Source organism: Heliangelus exortis, chromosome 2, assembly GCF_036169615.1.
Source record: "Heliangelus exortis chromosome 2, bHelExo1.hap1, whole genome shotgun sequence".
Lineage (NCBI taxonomy): Eukaryota > Metazoa > Chordata > Aves > Apodiformes > Trochilidae > Heliangelus > Heliangelus exortis.
The window spans coordinates 134,888,647-134,904,493 of NC_092423.1; the positions used below are offsets into that span (position 1 = coordinate 134,888,647).

Genomic DNA, 15,847 nt, shown 5'->3' on the forward strand with positions numbered 1-15,847 from the left:
GTAACTTATTATCAAAAACAGTAGGAAAATAAAAAAATAATATAACAGGGAAGGAAATGTAACCTTTTGAATTCATAACAACAAAACTTCTGTGGTATCTGAATACTCAAATGTGTATTAGATAGAGTTGTGATTCATTATATTAACCTAAAAACTAGAATTAAACTGGTTTGGTTGGTTTTTTGTTGTTGTTTATTTTTGTTTGGTTGGTTTTTTGGTTTTTTTCATTTTTGTGGAAAATACTTTTCCTTCAAGAGAGCAGGAGATCAGAAAAAAGCTGGAACAAAGCTTCTGAACGAAACATCAGGAAACACAAAACATTAAAAAAGGATACTATCCTCTTTTAAACTGGATGATCACCTTTCTTACCATGCCTATAATACGTGCTACCTGTAGCACAGTTGAGAAACAAAAGGAAACTGAATTCCATATTAAAACAATGCATTCTTTTAATTGCAATTTTTTCTTTTCCACAGAACCCTGCCTCAGTCCATACTGTGACAGTCAATGTGAAGACGACAAAACTCATGCAAAGAATGAGCTACGACTCTTGTACAGGTAACTACCAACATATACCACCTAAAAAACCTATTCCATCTGAGTGGGTTACTGGAGTCTTATTAGACAAGAGTAAGGATTTTCATAATGCTACCTGAGGTTAAGTTAGAAACATGTATTTATAAGGTATTGCCAACAAAAATGACTTGACTAGTTTCTTAATAATTCCAGTTATTAATAGATTGATTTACCTTGATTACTGACAGATGCTACATAATTCTATCCTACTTTAATGTCTTGCAGCCCTTGGAAAATAAATACTTGTTTATCTGTGAGAATAAATGGTGGGTGTTTTTTTCCTTTTAAGAACAGAACACACTGTAGCCATCTTATCTATTATAAAAAATACTTGAAAGAAAATATGTAAATATAATCTCTTAATATGCAAACAAGCATATATTAACTTATATTGGCACTAAAAGCTACTTCTCTCTCCATCTCAAAATACATGATCAAATAAACTTTTTTTTTCAATCTTCTCCTGGAAGATTTATGTATTGAAAGGAAACAAAAGTATTTTTAAAAATATTCTAAATGAAAGTCACATGCTTTATTCTGTATTTTCATTTGTGCTCTATCTGCTTTTATTGCCTAGAGATTAGAAGAAACAGTATGCCAGTCACCATACATTTTATAATTTACATACTATCGTCAATAATACTAATTCCATTTTTTGCTTATTCATGATATTTATTCAAAATAACAGTTGCATTTAAGCTGACCTATTTAAAGTTATGGCTTGGATACCTAGGCTTGATTTTAGGTAACTTTTTAAATTATGGAATATATATGATTTATATTTATAATATAATTTATATTAAGGAATATAAAACAATAAGGCAAAAACTGAAACTATTTTTCCTTTTCAACATTTCCCTCTTTGAACTATGCTTCAAAAATTTGGCAGAAGATTTAGTTCAACAGAGGATGAAGTACTGGTTTTATGGTGCACGCTATTTAACTAATCCTTTAAATACCTTGGAAATTAGGATTCTCTGGCAGCTGATGTTAATGAGATCATTGTAATTAACTAGTGTTCTTCATTTCTTATGCTTTATTTACCATTATATTACATTATCACTTCTTAAATAACAGCTTAGAATACTTACACACAGCATTTATTATTCAATGGACATTGTAAAGCCATATTATGAATTCCAAATATACAGGCAAAAGGTCAGTCACTTAATGTTTGGTGTGTGTATATGCATATCTCTATTTATTTCAATTGTTTTCTGATCTTTCTAAAATTATTAGCCTTTATAGTTCATACCGGTAACATTTTCAAAGTTCCCTTGCTATTAAAAGAACAGCATCGAGAAAAAAAATCTTTTCCAGTTAAAAGTTTGTTCTTAAAAACACAAGCTTTTTGGCAGGGCTTGTAGTGACAGAACAAGCAACAATGGTTCTAAACTAAAATAGGGTAGATATTAGGAAGAAAAAAATTTTATGATGAGGGCAGTATTGCTGCTACACAGCGTACTCAGATAATTCACTTCAACTAGTATTTACTATGCTGCTAAGTCACACCCTGCTGAGCATTCAAATGCAGTCTAGATGCAAGTGGAAACACCTACCTTCCTAACAAGCTCTTTGAGTCCCCTTTGGCGATCTTTTAAGAAACCTGTCTCTCTCTACTGACTATACCGGGAGGAAACCTGCAACTGATGAGGCAATGGATATGTATTTTTTAAAAGAAGGCAGCAGAAGGTTGGGAACAAAAAAAAATTAGCATTCAGAAGATATTTCAGTCACAATAAACCAAAATCCTTCATATTTTCTTTTAAATTCCATCACTTGCCTTTTCAAATCTGATAAGAACTAACTTTTCAGAGTAGGTAGCATTTGAGTAGCATTTTATGTACTCAGAACACAATCCTCATTGATTTCAGTTCTACTCAGTTCAGAGTTTATATAATTCTGTAAAACATACATGTTATTCTGGGGAAAAAAAAAAAAAAAAAAAAAAAAAAAAGAGAAATGCAGAAATGCCTTTTAAGTAGCCAACAAATGAGACTTTTAAGTAAAGCATGCTACTTAAGTGGTAATAACTGAATATATATGACTATATGTTATAGGAATAACTGAACATTATTTTGGAACTGTAAACTGCAGAAAAACAGTCTCATTCACAGTATCATTCAGCTTTACAAGCTGTGCCTTCTACAATTGCATGACTCATTCCTTACACACATCCAGCCTTTGAAAAAGGTGAAATAGTAGCCCTTCATACAGGGACTTCAAAGATAAGCAAGTCTTTATCTGGGTCAAAACACCGATGCCCTCTCCCAACCACAGCAGTATACAAGATCACTGTTGAAGACATTCCAAACACACCTTCACCTGTACGACAGCCCTAATTCTCACTGACTAAGTTTTCAACATTTCTCAGCCTAAAGTGTAGATCTTTTAAAACATAAATACCACACCAGTTTATTTCTTATAATGGCACAATACTGTTATTCACACAACTTAAGTATTGATGATGATTCAATACTTTTTTATATAGTGTGCTATACTACAGTCTCTACTAATGGATACAATTTTTTATTATTTTGAATGACTCGTTTTCTCTCTCTACACACCTCATCTTGCCTCTCCTTGTGTCATTTCACTCTTCCCAACTTCAAACACAAAGAACTATACAGAGTTACCAGAGTAACTGGAGATACTGCAGTTTAGCTGCTCCAAGGGCCTATGGCTTCCACAACCCCTCCCCCTTCCCCATCGATTGTTTTGTCTAGAAATGTATTTTGTTTAGTTGTTTTTTCCTTTATAAATATGAAGACGTTAATATCACAGATGGAAGTTAAGCTCCCACTGTGTCACTGATGAAGATATTAAGAGAAGAGGACATGTAGTCCTCTCTGTTCATCATAATGCATAGGTTTCTGGGTTTTAGCATGGTCTTTAATCACTAAATCATTATGGCTAGAGAATGTAACTGTGTACAACAGACTGGGAATTAAACTTTCTTGTTACATACATAATTAAGCATGATTCTGATGCTTTTAAATCTCATAGTATGGAATTGTTCCATGAGCAATCCCAGGACTTTTTTTGTTTTATTTTAAACAAAAGACAAACATGAATATCTGGAATAGTGATGATTTGTTACAAAAAAAAACCACCCAAATCTTAATGAATCATAAGCAGTTCTTTCCACAGGTGAGACTGTTTATATCTCTCATATAAAGGTATTTGTAACCCTGGACTCAAAAGGATTAAGCAACAGACTATAATGAAACAGCAATATTTTTAGTGATCAATAAATGATTTCTTCTGGTAGGAACATGGTTTTTACACTTGGTCATAAACATGATTTCCTACTACAGGGCTTTTTGTTATTTTGTAAACACACAGGTTTTGCTACAAATATTTTAAATTAACTATAGCTGGTAAAGCTGAGAGAAGTCATTAATAATCATCTCTGTCACAGCAATATTGCATCTGATATGTTAATTACATCCTGTTCTTAACATCCACCATGAAATGCCAAATAGCTTCGTATTAGCCTTCATGTTAATCTTTGAATGTGTTCATAAAAGAATTAAGCCAATGATTTGGTTCCCTTCCCACTCTTATTAGAGAGACTGAGGGTTATTTAAAATGATTTCAAGCAAATGAATGTAATGCCTAATGTACATTTGACTAGGTCATAAAAAATACTTGGTGCATAAAGGTACAATTGCAAAACATTAGCTTTATGGACTAAGTACATTTAGAAAAACCAGTCCTTTGTGATGCTGAAAATCCAAAATCATCAGTTATTGACTTTTAGGGTCTGTAGACACCCATATTTTCTAGTTTTGCACATTTCCAGGAAAGAAAGTTTTGACAGACCAAGCAATTAATAAGCCTGCTCATGGAGAAGCCTGACCAGACCAGAAATATCAGTGTTCCTCAACAAAGCTTTCCTATAGGGTTTGATTTACCAGACATTTTCAGAAAATACTTGAAGACATCACAAATGGTTGCCCTTCCAATATAATAGAGCCACTGCCTTCACCTTGTTTTTAATTTTGAATGGAAAATAGTTTTTTTGCCCACACTTTATCTATAAGGTTAGATTTCAAAACAAGTAAGACCCATAACTCTTTTTTCTACATGGGCCATTCAAACTCATCTACCATCTCTCAGAGGTATGCCTTAAATTATGTCAACTTATTCAGAATGGGCATAGAGATGGTACACTATCCTTCTTCACTGAGATTCTATTCAGTGAAAATACCAATACTGATTGTAACAAGAACAGTTTTTACTTAACACGGTCTGACTCTGGACCTCTGTATCAGTTTCACAATGATGCTGTGTTATTTATCTAATAATTTTTTTAATGGATATGATCAAATATTACTGACAGAAAATCTCTTAGAGGAGAAATAGCCTTTCTATGCTCTTTGAATTATGCTCTTTACAAGACATATTCTATACACTGTAACGCACGTTCTTGAGAGCAGAGAGACATTGGGAGTGTTGAAACTTCTCCGTTCCTTTCCTCTGACCTACTTAGCTCCAAACATCAGCAAAATGAGAATACTCATTTGTAATATTTGTCTTTTCATATTCTCAGATATCTCATTTCCCCTTAAAAGCTATACATAACATAAGAATTTAACAGAAGAACCTGGACTCTAAATTGATGTTTAATAAGTAAATGTTTAGAGATAATGAGGTAAATTTAAAGTATGGGTTTTTTTTTTACTTCATCCCTGTAGCATTAGATCAAAATATTAGAGGTATAAAGGGAGTTCAGGTTCTCAATTCTTCTTCATAAAAAGAAATAGGAAAATGAAAAAATACATACATACTGAGGTGTAATATTTCATTATAACACTGACAGTTTCAATGAGGACTGAAAAATACAACTGGCAGAATTGAGAAATCTCTTTTCATTTCTCTAAATAAATTTTTTACATTGGTGAGACTGATGGTCCAGAGGCCAAATTCAGCTCTCAAACTTTCTGTCAGCTCTACGTAATTGAAAGATAATAAATTGATACTGTCTTTCTCACAGCTATATAAATGTTCTACTTTTCTTGAGCTAGTTTTTGAAAAAGTGGAAAGCACTGATTACATGGTAAAAATATATGACAATAACTTGTAAAACATGCTGTAGTTAGAACCAGTGACAGATATCCACCCATTGTATTATAAGATTTGTTCCCCCTATTATTAAAATGGCAGTTCTTCTAAGCAAAACATTCTTTAGTGAATGCTAAAAAACCAGACCACTGGAAGATTGCTCAGTACATGAATAGACACAATTATTTCTTCATGGATAAATTATTCATCTGTCACTGCCCATTAAAAAGACCTTCCAAAAGATGGAATCTCTCTCCTCTTGTGTACAACAAACTTCCTCACCAAATCCTGTCTGTAAAATGATATTTGTGTGTGATTTTAAAATGAGGAAGAAACTTTTGACTTTTATTGCACACTGTCTACAATGTGAATGCATTGCCAAAAGACTGCTATGGCTAGTTCTCCAGTTTGGTCCATGTAAGTTTGGTGTCCAGTGCTATGATGGTTTTGGTGGATAATGAACCACGTAGAAAAACAGAATCATCTGGGTTGGAAAGAACCCCTGAGATCATCAAGTCCAACCTTTGATCCACTGCCACTGTGGTTACCAGACCATGGCACTGAATGCCACATCCAGTCTCTTCTTAAAAACCTCCAGGGATGGAGAATCCACCACCTCCCTGGGCAGCCCATTTCAATGCTCTCTGTAAAAATTTTTTTCCTAATATCTAACCTAAACCTCCCTTGGCAGAGCCTAAGGCCATACATATCCTCTGGTCTTACTGATATCTGCCTGGGGAAAAGAGACCAACCCCCACCTGGCTACACCCTCCTTTCAGGGAGTTGCAGAGAGTGATGAGGTCTCCCCTGAGCCTCCTCTTCTCCAGACTGAACAACCCCAGCTCCCTCAGCCCTTCCTCACAGGACTTGTGCTCGAGTCCCTTCACAGCCTCCTTGCTCTTTTCTGGACCTGCTCCAGCACCTCAATTCCTTCCTGAACTGAGGGGCCCAGAACTGGACACAGGACTCAAGGTGTGGCCTCACCAGCACTGAGTACAGGAGCAGAATCCCTTCCCTGGACCTACTGGCCACACTGTTCCTGATACAGGCCAGGATGCCATTGGCCTTCTTGGCCACCTGGGCACACTGCTGGCTCATGTTCAGCTTCCTGTCAATCCAGACTCCCAGGTCCCTTTCTGCCTGGCTGCTCTCAGCTACTCTGTGCCCAGTTTGGAGCTCCCCATGGGGTTGTTGTGGCCAAAGTGCAACACCCAGCACTTGGCCTTGTTGAACCTCATCCCATTGGAATCAGACCAATTTGCGAATGGTGGACTCAATCCCCTCATCTAAATCATCAATAAAGATATTAAAAACTGGGCCCAACACTAGTGGGGGACACCACTTGTGACTGGCCGCCAATTGGATTCAGCACCGTTCACCACCACTCTCTGGGCTCAGCCCCATTTTTAGTATGAAAATACTAAAGTTCTTTAAATGCTTACAATATTGGTTATTCTTTATAGCTGACGATTTTTTTCCTGTTTGCTGCCATCCACTTTGAAGTAGAAATTTAAGTACACACAATGGAAATCCGCATTCTATTTAAAAACGTATATATTCAAATTGGAAATTGATTTAATAGCTTTTTTGTCTCCAAATTATGAAAAGGAACTGAAATTAACTAGATAATGAGATTTTATTTTAACTTACAAAGCAAATGTTCATTTTACTATTTAGCATTTTTATGTGGGTGAGGTTTTGTGCTAAATCTTACAGTATATGCGAAAAGCATATAGCTTTTTTCGGAGGTGGCTATCAAATGCTAGTGAGTATGAACAGCAAATCAGTATTTTAAAAATTCATTATTTTCTTTAATCTGAAAATGCTTATACTTGAGATGGTAATGGGTGTCAAACCTTCATATGCATAAAGGCTTGAATGACTGGATGATATTTTGTGTATTTCAAGGCTTTATTTTTCAGGAGACAACACATTTCTAACAGGTTAAATGATGATGTTGTATGTACAAATATTACATCTATGTCGTTTAAAAAACAGTAATAAAAAACCCCAAACATATACACTGTGACATGCAGAATATTTTTAATGCTCTGCTAAAGTGCCTATAAATGGTATTTAGATCTATACTCTGTTCTGAACCTTGCTTAATCAAGAACACCAGTCTGCACAGAGGATGACATAATTATTAACCTCTATCTGCAGTAATAAACTGTAGCACTATTTATCCGGTGTTATTAAAAACCTGAAACTGTATTTACCCTGACTTTGGTTTATAGCATAGAAATAGCATATATATATATATATATATATATATATATATATATATATATATCATAGAAAAAGGCTTCATCCTAAAAGAGAAATTGCTTCCTCTAATTTTGTACCTCTTTTTTCCATTTGACAAAGCAAGAATAACAACAACAGCAACTATAATAAATGAAAAATTTCTCTTACCATGACAACTGGGCAGGGCTCTGTTCCATCCAGGTCTTCCATCATCCCCCATGATACATGTAAGTGTAGAATATCCCTGAAGGACATAACCTGCATCGCAGTAATACGTGACAGTTGATCCTAGTTTATAATCCATTCCAAGTCTTGTTCCATTCATTATATTTCCAGGATCAAAGCAAGACTCACGAAGCTTTGCTACAGAAGAAAGAAATGCAAACATAATTCTGAATAATATATAAAACAATACAAATATTTTCTGGAGTTCTCTCAAGGTCTTTGAGCACCCTGTAGACACATAATGTTCCTTTCTCTTTCTTTATAAGCATCTGTCTAGAGTGCAAATGTTCTCTCTCCTTCATTTTTATGACTGTACAAATTACTATATAATGAATATATGTCTTTTGTATTTATCCTAGATAATTCCTATAGAGCTTCATTATCTGAACTGTTTTTCCAGCATTCATGGTGACCAGTGATGTTGTTAGATGAAGGTAGATGTCTATGGACACTGTTACAGGAAAAGAACATATTCTGGTTTTAAAATCAATTGTCTGAAAACTTGTAAGTAGAGGACACAAATATTTGGAGTTGGATTAAAAATAGAAGTACAGAAATGATAATTTATTCAAAATTAATAATCTACACATGATTATCTATACCTGTGCATGTGACATACGCTTTCATAAAGGCTTTTTTTTTCCTCACTGTAGCAAAAAGCATTAGAATATTCTTCAATTTTACCCTCTGTTTTTGTTATTTATAACTATTTGTTTCAAAATATTGAAATAAATTCAAGCTTATACATATGGTCCTATCTTTCTTATTATTTTCTTTTTTACGATTTAAGGGTTTTATGATGAAGATCAGTAGGGAACACTTATTCATTTTGTGCACGCAAACTTTCTAATATATCAAAGGAGATGGATTTTTACCAAGTGCATTTGCACTGTGGAACTTTCTGCCAAAAGCAGGTACATTTGCCAAAAGACTGTTTGAGCTTTGAAGTTCCTGGAAGGTTACTTAAGACCTCTGAATAAAAAGACACTTTATCTGATCCTGGCAGTACCTAAGCTGAAGTTTCTGAAAACTTACAGATGATATGGAGAAATTATTATATATATGACCTTTATTAGTTGAGTCACATGTATCAGCTATTGAAATAGGGACATGCTAATGAATTGAGAAGTTTTTGGTTTAACTCTCTAATGCCATTTTTATTTTATTAGAGTATTCCTGAGAAGAAAGAATTACACTGCAAAGCCATAAGAGTATATTTACATTTGAATATAGAAACATAGAATAATTAATTTGACATTTCAATGACACATCTTCCAAAATACTGTGAAGATCTCCAAATGTGGTTATCAATTTCTTAGGATTTGCATATCTAATCTGCAAAGCATACTTCTGATATGAAAAACAAAATAATAATAGGTAATAATTACATTACATACTCAATTACTAATAACAGGCATTTGATATTCACATTAATTAATTTAGGTAGTTGTAGTGTGGTACTTGTAATATCTGTCACCTGTTCTGAATGATGAGGCTTCAAAATACAGTGTGACATTACAAAAAGAAAGAATAAAACTTTTTGAGCAGTCAAGTTCAGAAATTTGTGTGGAAATCAGGAGTTGAAAGATACAATATACTAGAGAGTCTTTAAGATATTCTATAGATATAAGTAACTGCTATACTAGCAACAACTCTGTCATTTGAGAAGCCTGGCAGACCCTGGGGCAAACTGAAAATTTTTTCAAGTCCAAATTCTCAATTTGAAAAAGAAAAAACCTCACATTTATTTCATATTCACATTTTGAAAATAGCATGATTTTTTTTTTTTTTTGGTCTTACTAAACAGGTATTAATGTGTTTCTATTGTTATACAACTGATATTGTGAAAACATCACTCGAGTTTATGGTAAGAAATCCACATTTTTTTAATTATAGATGATCCTTGGATAAGGTAATTAATACAACATGAGAAAATAAGGAGAGATGACAAATTAAACTATTATGTCTGGTACATAAATCAAAAACTGAGGAAAGACATGATCTGTCACAGCACAAATTTTCTCTAGGGAAAAATCACAGTCCTGTAATTTTCTTTTCCTCAAAGGTACAGTTGTGACAGACTCCTGAAGTTGCTGACTAAACAATAACAATGTCACTATAGAAATACAGTTTCTTAGTAACTATTCTGAAAAATAAAGCCTGAAATTCTTAGCACCTTCAGCTACTTCTGCAAATCTGAAGTAGCTGCTAACTGAAATTGTAAAGGAAGTCAGTACACTACGCTGCAATATATAAAAAAGGAAGTCAAACTTGGTAGAAAGATTCATAAGGTCTACCTGAGAACCAGTAACAAAAGACTGCATTAGCAAATTAGCAAAAAGAAGTGATCCCAGAAGATAGGACGGAAAATCCTTCAACATTAAAAAGTCCCATTGCTTCAACTGAAGAACTGCAGATCCCTATAGCCCCCTCCCTTTCTTTCCCAAGAATACTAGTATCATTAATCTGAAAAAACTGAAGACCACTGACTAAATTCAGAACATCAGACAAAATGCTGGAAAGTATGTGTGCTACATTTTTAGCTGTGTTATTATGAAGACTTTTTTCTCTAGTATCATTAAAAAACATTATTTTAATAATTAGGTAGAGACTAGAAATACTTGTTTCATTAGACAGTTAAGATTTGAGTTACGGCAAAATTTTATTCTTTGTGTATACATGGTATAGATTCCTTTTGCCCATATAAAATTTTGCAACAAATTTAAAGAAAAACTTTCTTTTATGATATCTTTGGCATACCACTGGATCACTTAAGACTTCTGAAATACAGGCTGAAAACAGGTAGTGACATGTGCTGCCATAATCTCAAGTTCAGCAAGGAAGACTGTTGGGTAACAGATGGTAACAATGCCAAAAGCCCTCTAGAAAACTTGCATCTCCATGCATGGAAACAATGAAAGCCAAGAGAGGCAGGTGCTTTTTCCAGAGCTTGATGACTTCCTACTCCATTGCTTAGTCTTACAGAGAGCAAAGCCATAATAAACTTCTTAAAGAGAATACTACAGGCATACCTAATGATAGCAAAATTCCATAATTATTCCTAGAGCACTTGCTAGAACTAAGAAGTTCCTCCTCCACTATAAAATACAAATTAAGGGAGGAAGGGAAGACCAACACCAACAAAAAAATTATTACAGACCAGACCCAAGACACGGGGCAGGTCTGAGATTTGCATCTGAAAAATACAGCTTGTCAATGAGTTATAACTTGAGTACTACTGCTACTTAAAGCAGGATTAGTGTACACATAGGACACAACTGCAGCTGTGTGAAAAAGTTTAGTTCATTGCATCAGAGCAGTTTAGGTTGGCAAAGATGTAGCACAAAACCCATGTAAAGCAGCACAAATTTCATTATGTTGATAAGGCCTTTGTCCAGTCCAGTTACAATTTCAAACAATTCAGATGACATGATCTCAGGGTAATCAGTTCCACTGCTTGACTTCTCTCAGAGTGATTTTTTTTTTTTAATATCTTATTGAATTAGCTCTTGTTGTAATTCTTGTCAGTTGTATCTCATCACGGTGTGCCCCTGAGAAGAATCTGGCTTTATCTTTTCTATATGCTCTCATTAGGTAGCTGAAGCATATAGTTCCTTCAGCCTCTCCTTGTATGTTTTACATTCCACCCTCCTAATCAACTTGGTGACTGTGCATTGGACTGTACTTAATTCTGTGTGACAAAATTGTTCCAGCGCTGGTGAGCTCTTAAATGTACTCCAGGTGTGATATCAGAGGATCCAGAGGGAAGAATCACTTGCCTTGATCTGTTGATTCAGCCCTTGCTTCCCATCTTCCACTCTCAGCCTAGAGGGCTGCTTGCCTTCTTTACCCCAAGGACACCACTGGCTCAAGGTCAATTTGTATACAAGGACCTCCAGATCCTTTTCTGCAGAGCTTTACCCTATTCAGTCAGCCCCCAGACTTCAGTGTTGAATGGAATTCCATGAAGATGCAGGACTTTCCGTTTGCCGTTGTAAGAGGCTCCTGTCAGCCTCTCCAGCCTAAGATCCTTTTGAATACTAATGTTACCTTCCAGAGTACTGATACCTTTCTGTACACTGATGTTGCCCACAGACACTGTCCCATCATCCATGTCATCAATAAAGAGAACACTTCTCACATTATTAGTCACAATTAATGTTAGCCAAGAGTCTGAGCTTATCAACCAAACAATTTTCTACCCATGTACACTTAACCAGCCTGTGGTTCAGCCTTTCTGAAGTCATGGTATTGAATATCCACTGCTCGCTCCTTGTCCACCCAGCCTTTCATCTAACAGATTTGTTGGTTGGGCACTATTCCTCATGGTAAATCCATGGAGGCTGTTCCCAAACAGCTAACTGTCCTTTGTTTTGGAAATGGTTTCCAGGTGGTTTTGCTCCATAATCTTTCTGGGATTGAGTTTTAAATGACTTGCCTACTTCTTCCCAAAGTCTTGTTCTCATTCTTCTTCAAGATGCACAAGAAATCTATCTTTTCCAGTCACCAGGAAATACTGTGACTGCCATGACCTTTCAAGATGATGAAAAGCAGTATTGCAGAGGCATCAACCAGATTCCTCAACACTCCAGGGTGCATCTTGTCTGTCCCAACGGAGATACAGACAACCAGATGGCTGAACTGGTTGTCTACATTAGGAAATGTTGCACTCCCACACACGCTACTAGTAAGTTCAGGGAGTACTGGGAACAAAACATACCAGTGAAAATTGGTAAAAGGCTATTTTCCATTTTCCCTTCATTATGTCTTCAGCCCCAGTGGAGAGTAACCATTCCAGCGGGGAATTTGCCCTAGTTTACTGGTGGATCACCTGCTTAAAAAAATTGTCATTAACATACTCAATCTATCCCTTTGATTGTTTATCTGAAACCACACTATTCTTGTGGCAGCTACTGGACTGGTTACAATTCCCTCTGAATATCAGGGCTGTTTCTTTCAGTTATCACCTCTACTCTCTTGCCAGCTGGTCCTTCAGGCACCTGCAGCACTATCACCTATGGTTTTTTTTCCTCAGCTAAAGTAACAATCCTCTGCTCTTGAAAATGTTAATCCTTAAAAAAATGGGAGCTCTTATTCAAGGTTGTTCAGAACTCCTCAGGTGTACACTTTAAATCCATTCTTTACTTTCCTCTGCTTTTTCCTTCCTATTTATGAAGTATCACAACACTGATAATTCCTCCTTCAAGTCTGTTGCTCTGCTTGTTTCCTGCCCAGTCACACATTGTAAGTGGAAAAGACATTTGGGTGATAAAGCATTCTATTAAGATTTTTCTCCTCAATAATGTCATTAATAATTTTGGCTAATTTAATTTTATATATGCTGTTACTTTTTGTTACTGCATCATTATTTTTGAAACATTTAAACTATTGCCTTTTCTTTGATACAGTACATTTAATATTATCATGTAACAGCTAAGAGAAATTATAATACAAGCTTTATCTTAAATTACTACTCTCATAAAATTACATTTTTAATGTATAGATAATACACATGATCATACTCTTAGGCAAAATCAAAACATTACCGGGAAGAAAAATTAAAGAAAGTAAACTGGATGAAAATTTACACTCATTGATTGAATTTTTATAACCAAAAAGAAAAATAATTTGACCTACCTTTGTACTCTAGGTGGAATCCTGTAAAACTAACAGATCCATCACTCCGAAAAGCCAGATGCATGGTATTTGAACTGCTTTCTATCCTCTCTGGCAGCTTGCTATCTTGGAAACTCCCAATCAGTGGGCTATTACCATCTGGCCCATCATAGATATAAAGAAAATCATAATTTGGTTCTATACTGAAGCTGCAGAACAAAAAAGAGAAATATAGAAATATTAGAATATGCTTTGCCTAATGTTTTCACTCTTACTAGTTAAATAAAATTCCACTATCACTGTTTTAATAAAAGGAAAAAAAAAAGCCCTCCATTATCAGAATATTTTGAAGAAGTGTTACATTAGAAAACAACAGAAATATTATATTATTCCATCTCTGCTTAGAAATTTTTTTTTTTCTTTTTTTTTTTGCTGATAGCCAGAAAGAAAATTTTTTTGAGTAGAAAAAAGCTAGTAATAGTATTTCTAGAGCTTTAGGAAAAAAACAACAATGTAGATCTACTGGAATCTGTGCTAGAAATGCCTTTTATAACTCAGTCAGCTGCAGAGTAGAGCATACACAGCTTTCAGTCAGACTGAACACTTTCAGGCAGCCTCCAGTAACCCTAAGATCAAGAAGGATGCTGCCTAAAATAATTTTAAAAGAAAAGGTGCAGTATTTAAAGATCATATTTTCTTTTGAACTTAATTTTAATTCATTAAAAAAATCAATTAATTACTTTAGTTAGCTACATAACTATAGTTAATTACCTAACATAATTAGGTAATTTTTAACTTAATTTTAGTTAAGGGCAAAGAGTGAACCAAATTTATTTATAAGATTGTCTCATGTACCAAAAAAGTGTAAAAAAAGATTGCTAGTAAAGGAATGAAAATGCAGCCTCTCAAATTTTTTTACCTCTACTTGACACCAGCTCCTGATTAAAGTAAATGTATGCATTAAAATCCTGATACTGCTGGTTCAGGTAAAATATTTTTTAATATCTGGATTATTTAAAAAATATTTCCTTACAAAAGATATCCAAGTCAACAGCTCTTATAAAATATGCCATATTTTGCCTTGTGTTTAAAAGGGCTACCTGGAGTAAGTCCCACTCAAAAGCATATTCAACAGTACTCGGTGGAGTATCCACAGTTCATCTTATACAGGAAGGGTTTTTTCTGAGTCTGGAACAGTCTGTGTGTCTGAAGTGAAGCGAGGCTCAGTAAGTAAGCAATCTGCTTTGACCAACACTAAGCTTTTCAGCTTCTGTTAAGAATTACAGCAACTGTCCAGATTTTAAGAACAGCTTGGCAATATTTTGGATCTATAAACTGTTCACTTACTATGCTGAGTCACATTAATATTGGTTTTTTTCTAAGGTGGAGAATCTCTTATATATAAGTGCATAATATAAAGAGCAAAATATTCCTGAAATTTATCTTGAAATGTAACAACCCAAGAAGTGACACTCCATAGTAGAAAGTTGCTTAGCAACATCAACAGATTAGTTATATTTTTATTTATGTAAATATGGTTATGTGATTATTCTGCTTGGAAGGAATAATTCAAGACATACTATATCCCTGAAACAACAAGAATAGAGAACCATATGACATATATATATATATGACTATATATGACTAACAGTAAACTCATTATCACTGATTAGAACAATAAAAACACTATTGCAGACTGTCCAGCATAAGAAGGACTTAATTTGATGGGACATTACAACTACAATTTTTAACTTTTCTGTGGCATCACCATATGCCCCATCTGGGATTTATATTTTTCACACATGTATATTAATCTACTTTATGGGCTGCATACAATGCAGACAGCAAAAGCTCCTCTATGGACTCTATTAAGCTCAATTTGATCTTGTATTGTAATAAAGGAAAATGCTAAAACAAATCCATATAATAACCAGAACAACAGGAAGTATCCTGCTGAAGTACCCTGAAATGATACAGACTAATACAACTACATATGAGGATTACTTTTGCAATTTTGCTTAAATAGCATCTGAGTGTCTCATATAAAAGATGAATCAATAGGCTTCTTCATTAAAGACCACTGTCTTGGGCTGGGGATGATTCAGTGAGTTACTAC

At 34.6% G+C, this 15,847-nt stretch overlaps 1 protein-coding gene across 2 annotated transcripts in view; it reads right to left on the reverse strand.

The window, feature by feature from the left end:
• Window positions 1–15,847, reverse strand: part of CSMD3 (CUB and Sushi multiple domains 3) — a 544,465-nt gene that overhangs the window by 147,358 nt on the left and 381,260 nt on the right. For both annotated transcript variants that reach the window (XM_071738231.1, XM_071738232.1), the window contains 2 exons: window positions 13,753–13,940; window positions 8,059–8,253 (listed from right to left, as the gene is read on the reverse strand). In XM_071738231.1, coding sequence (XP_071594332.1) covers window positions 8,059–8,253; window positions 13,753–13,940 — 383 coding nt within the window. The remainder of the gene's footprint in view (window positions 1–8,058; window positions 8,254–13,752; window positions 13,941–15,847) is intronic.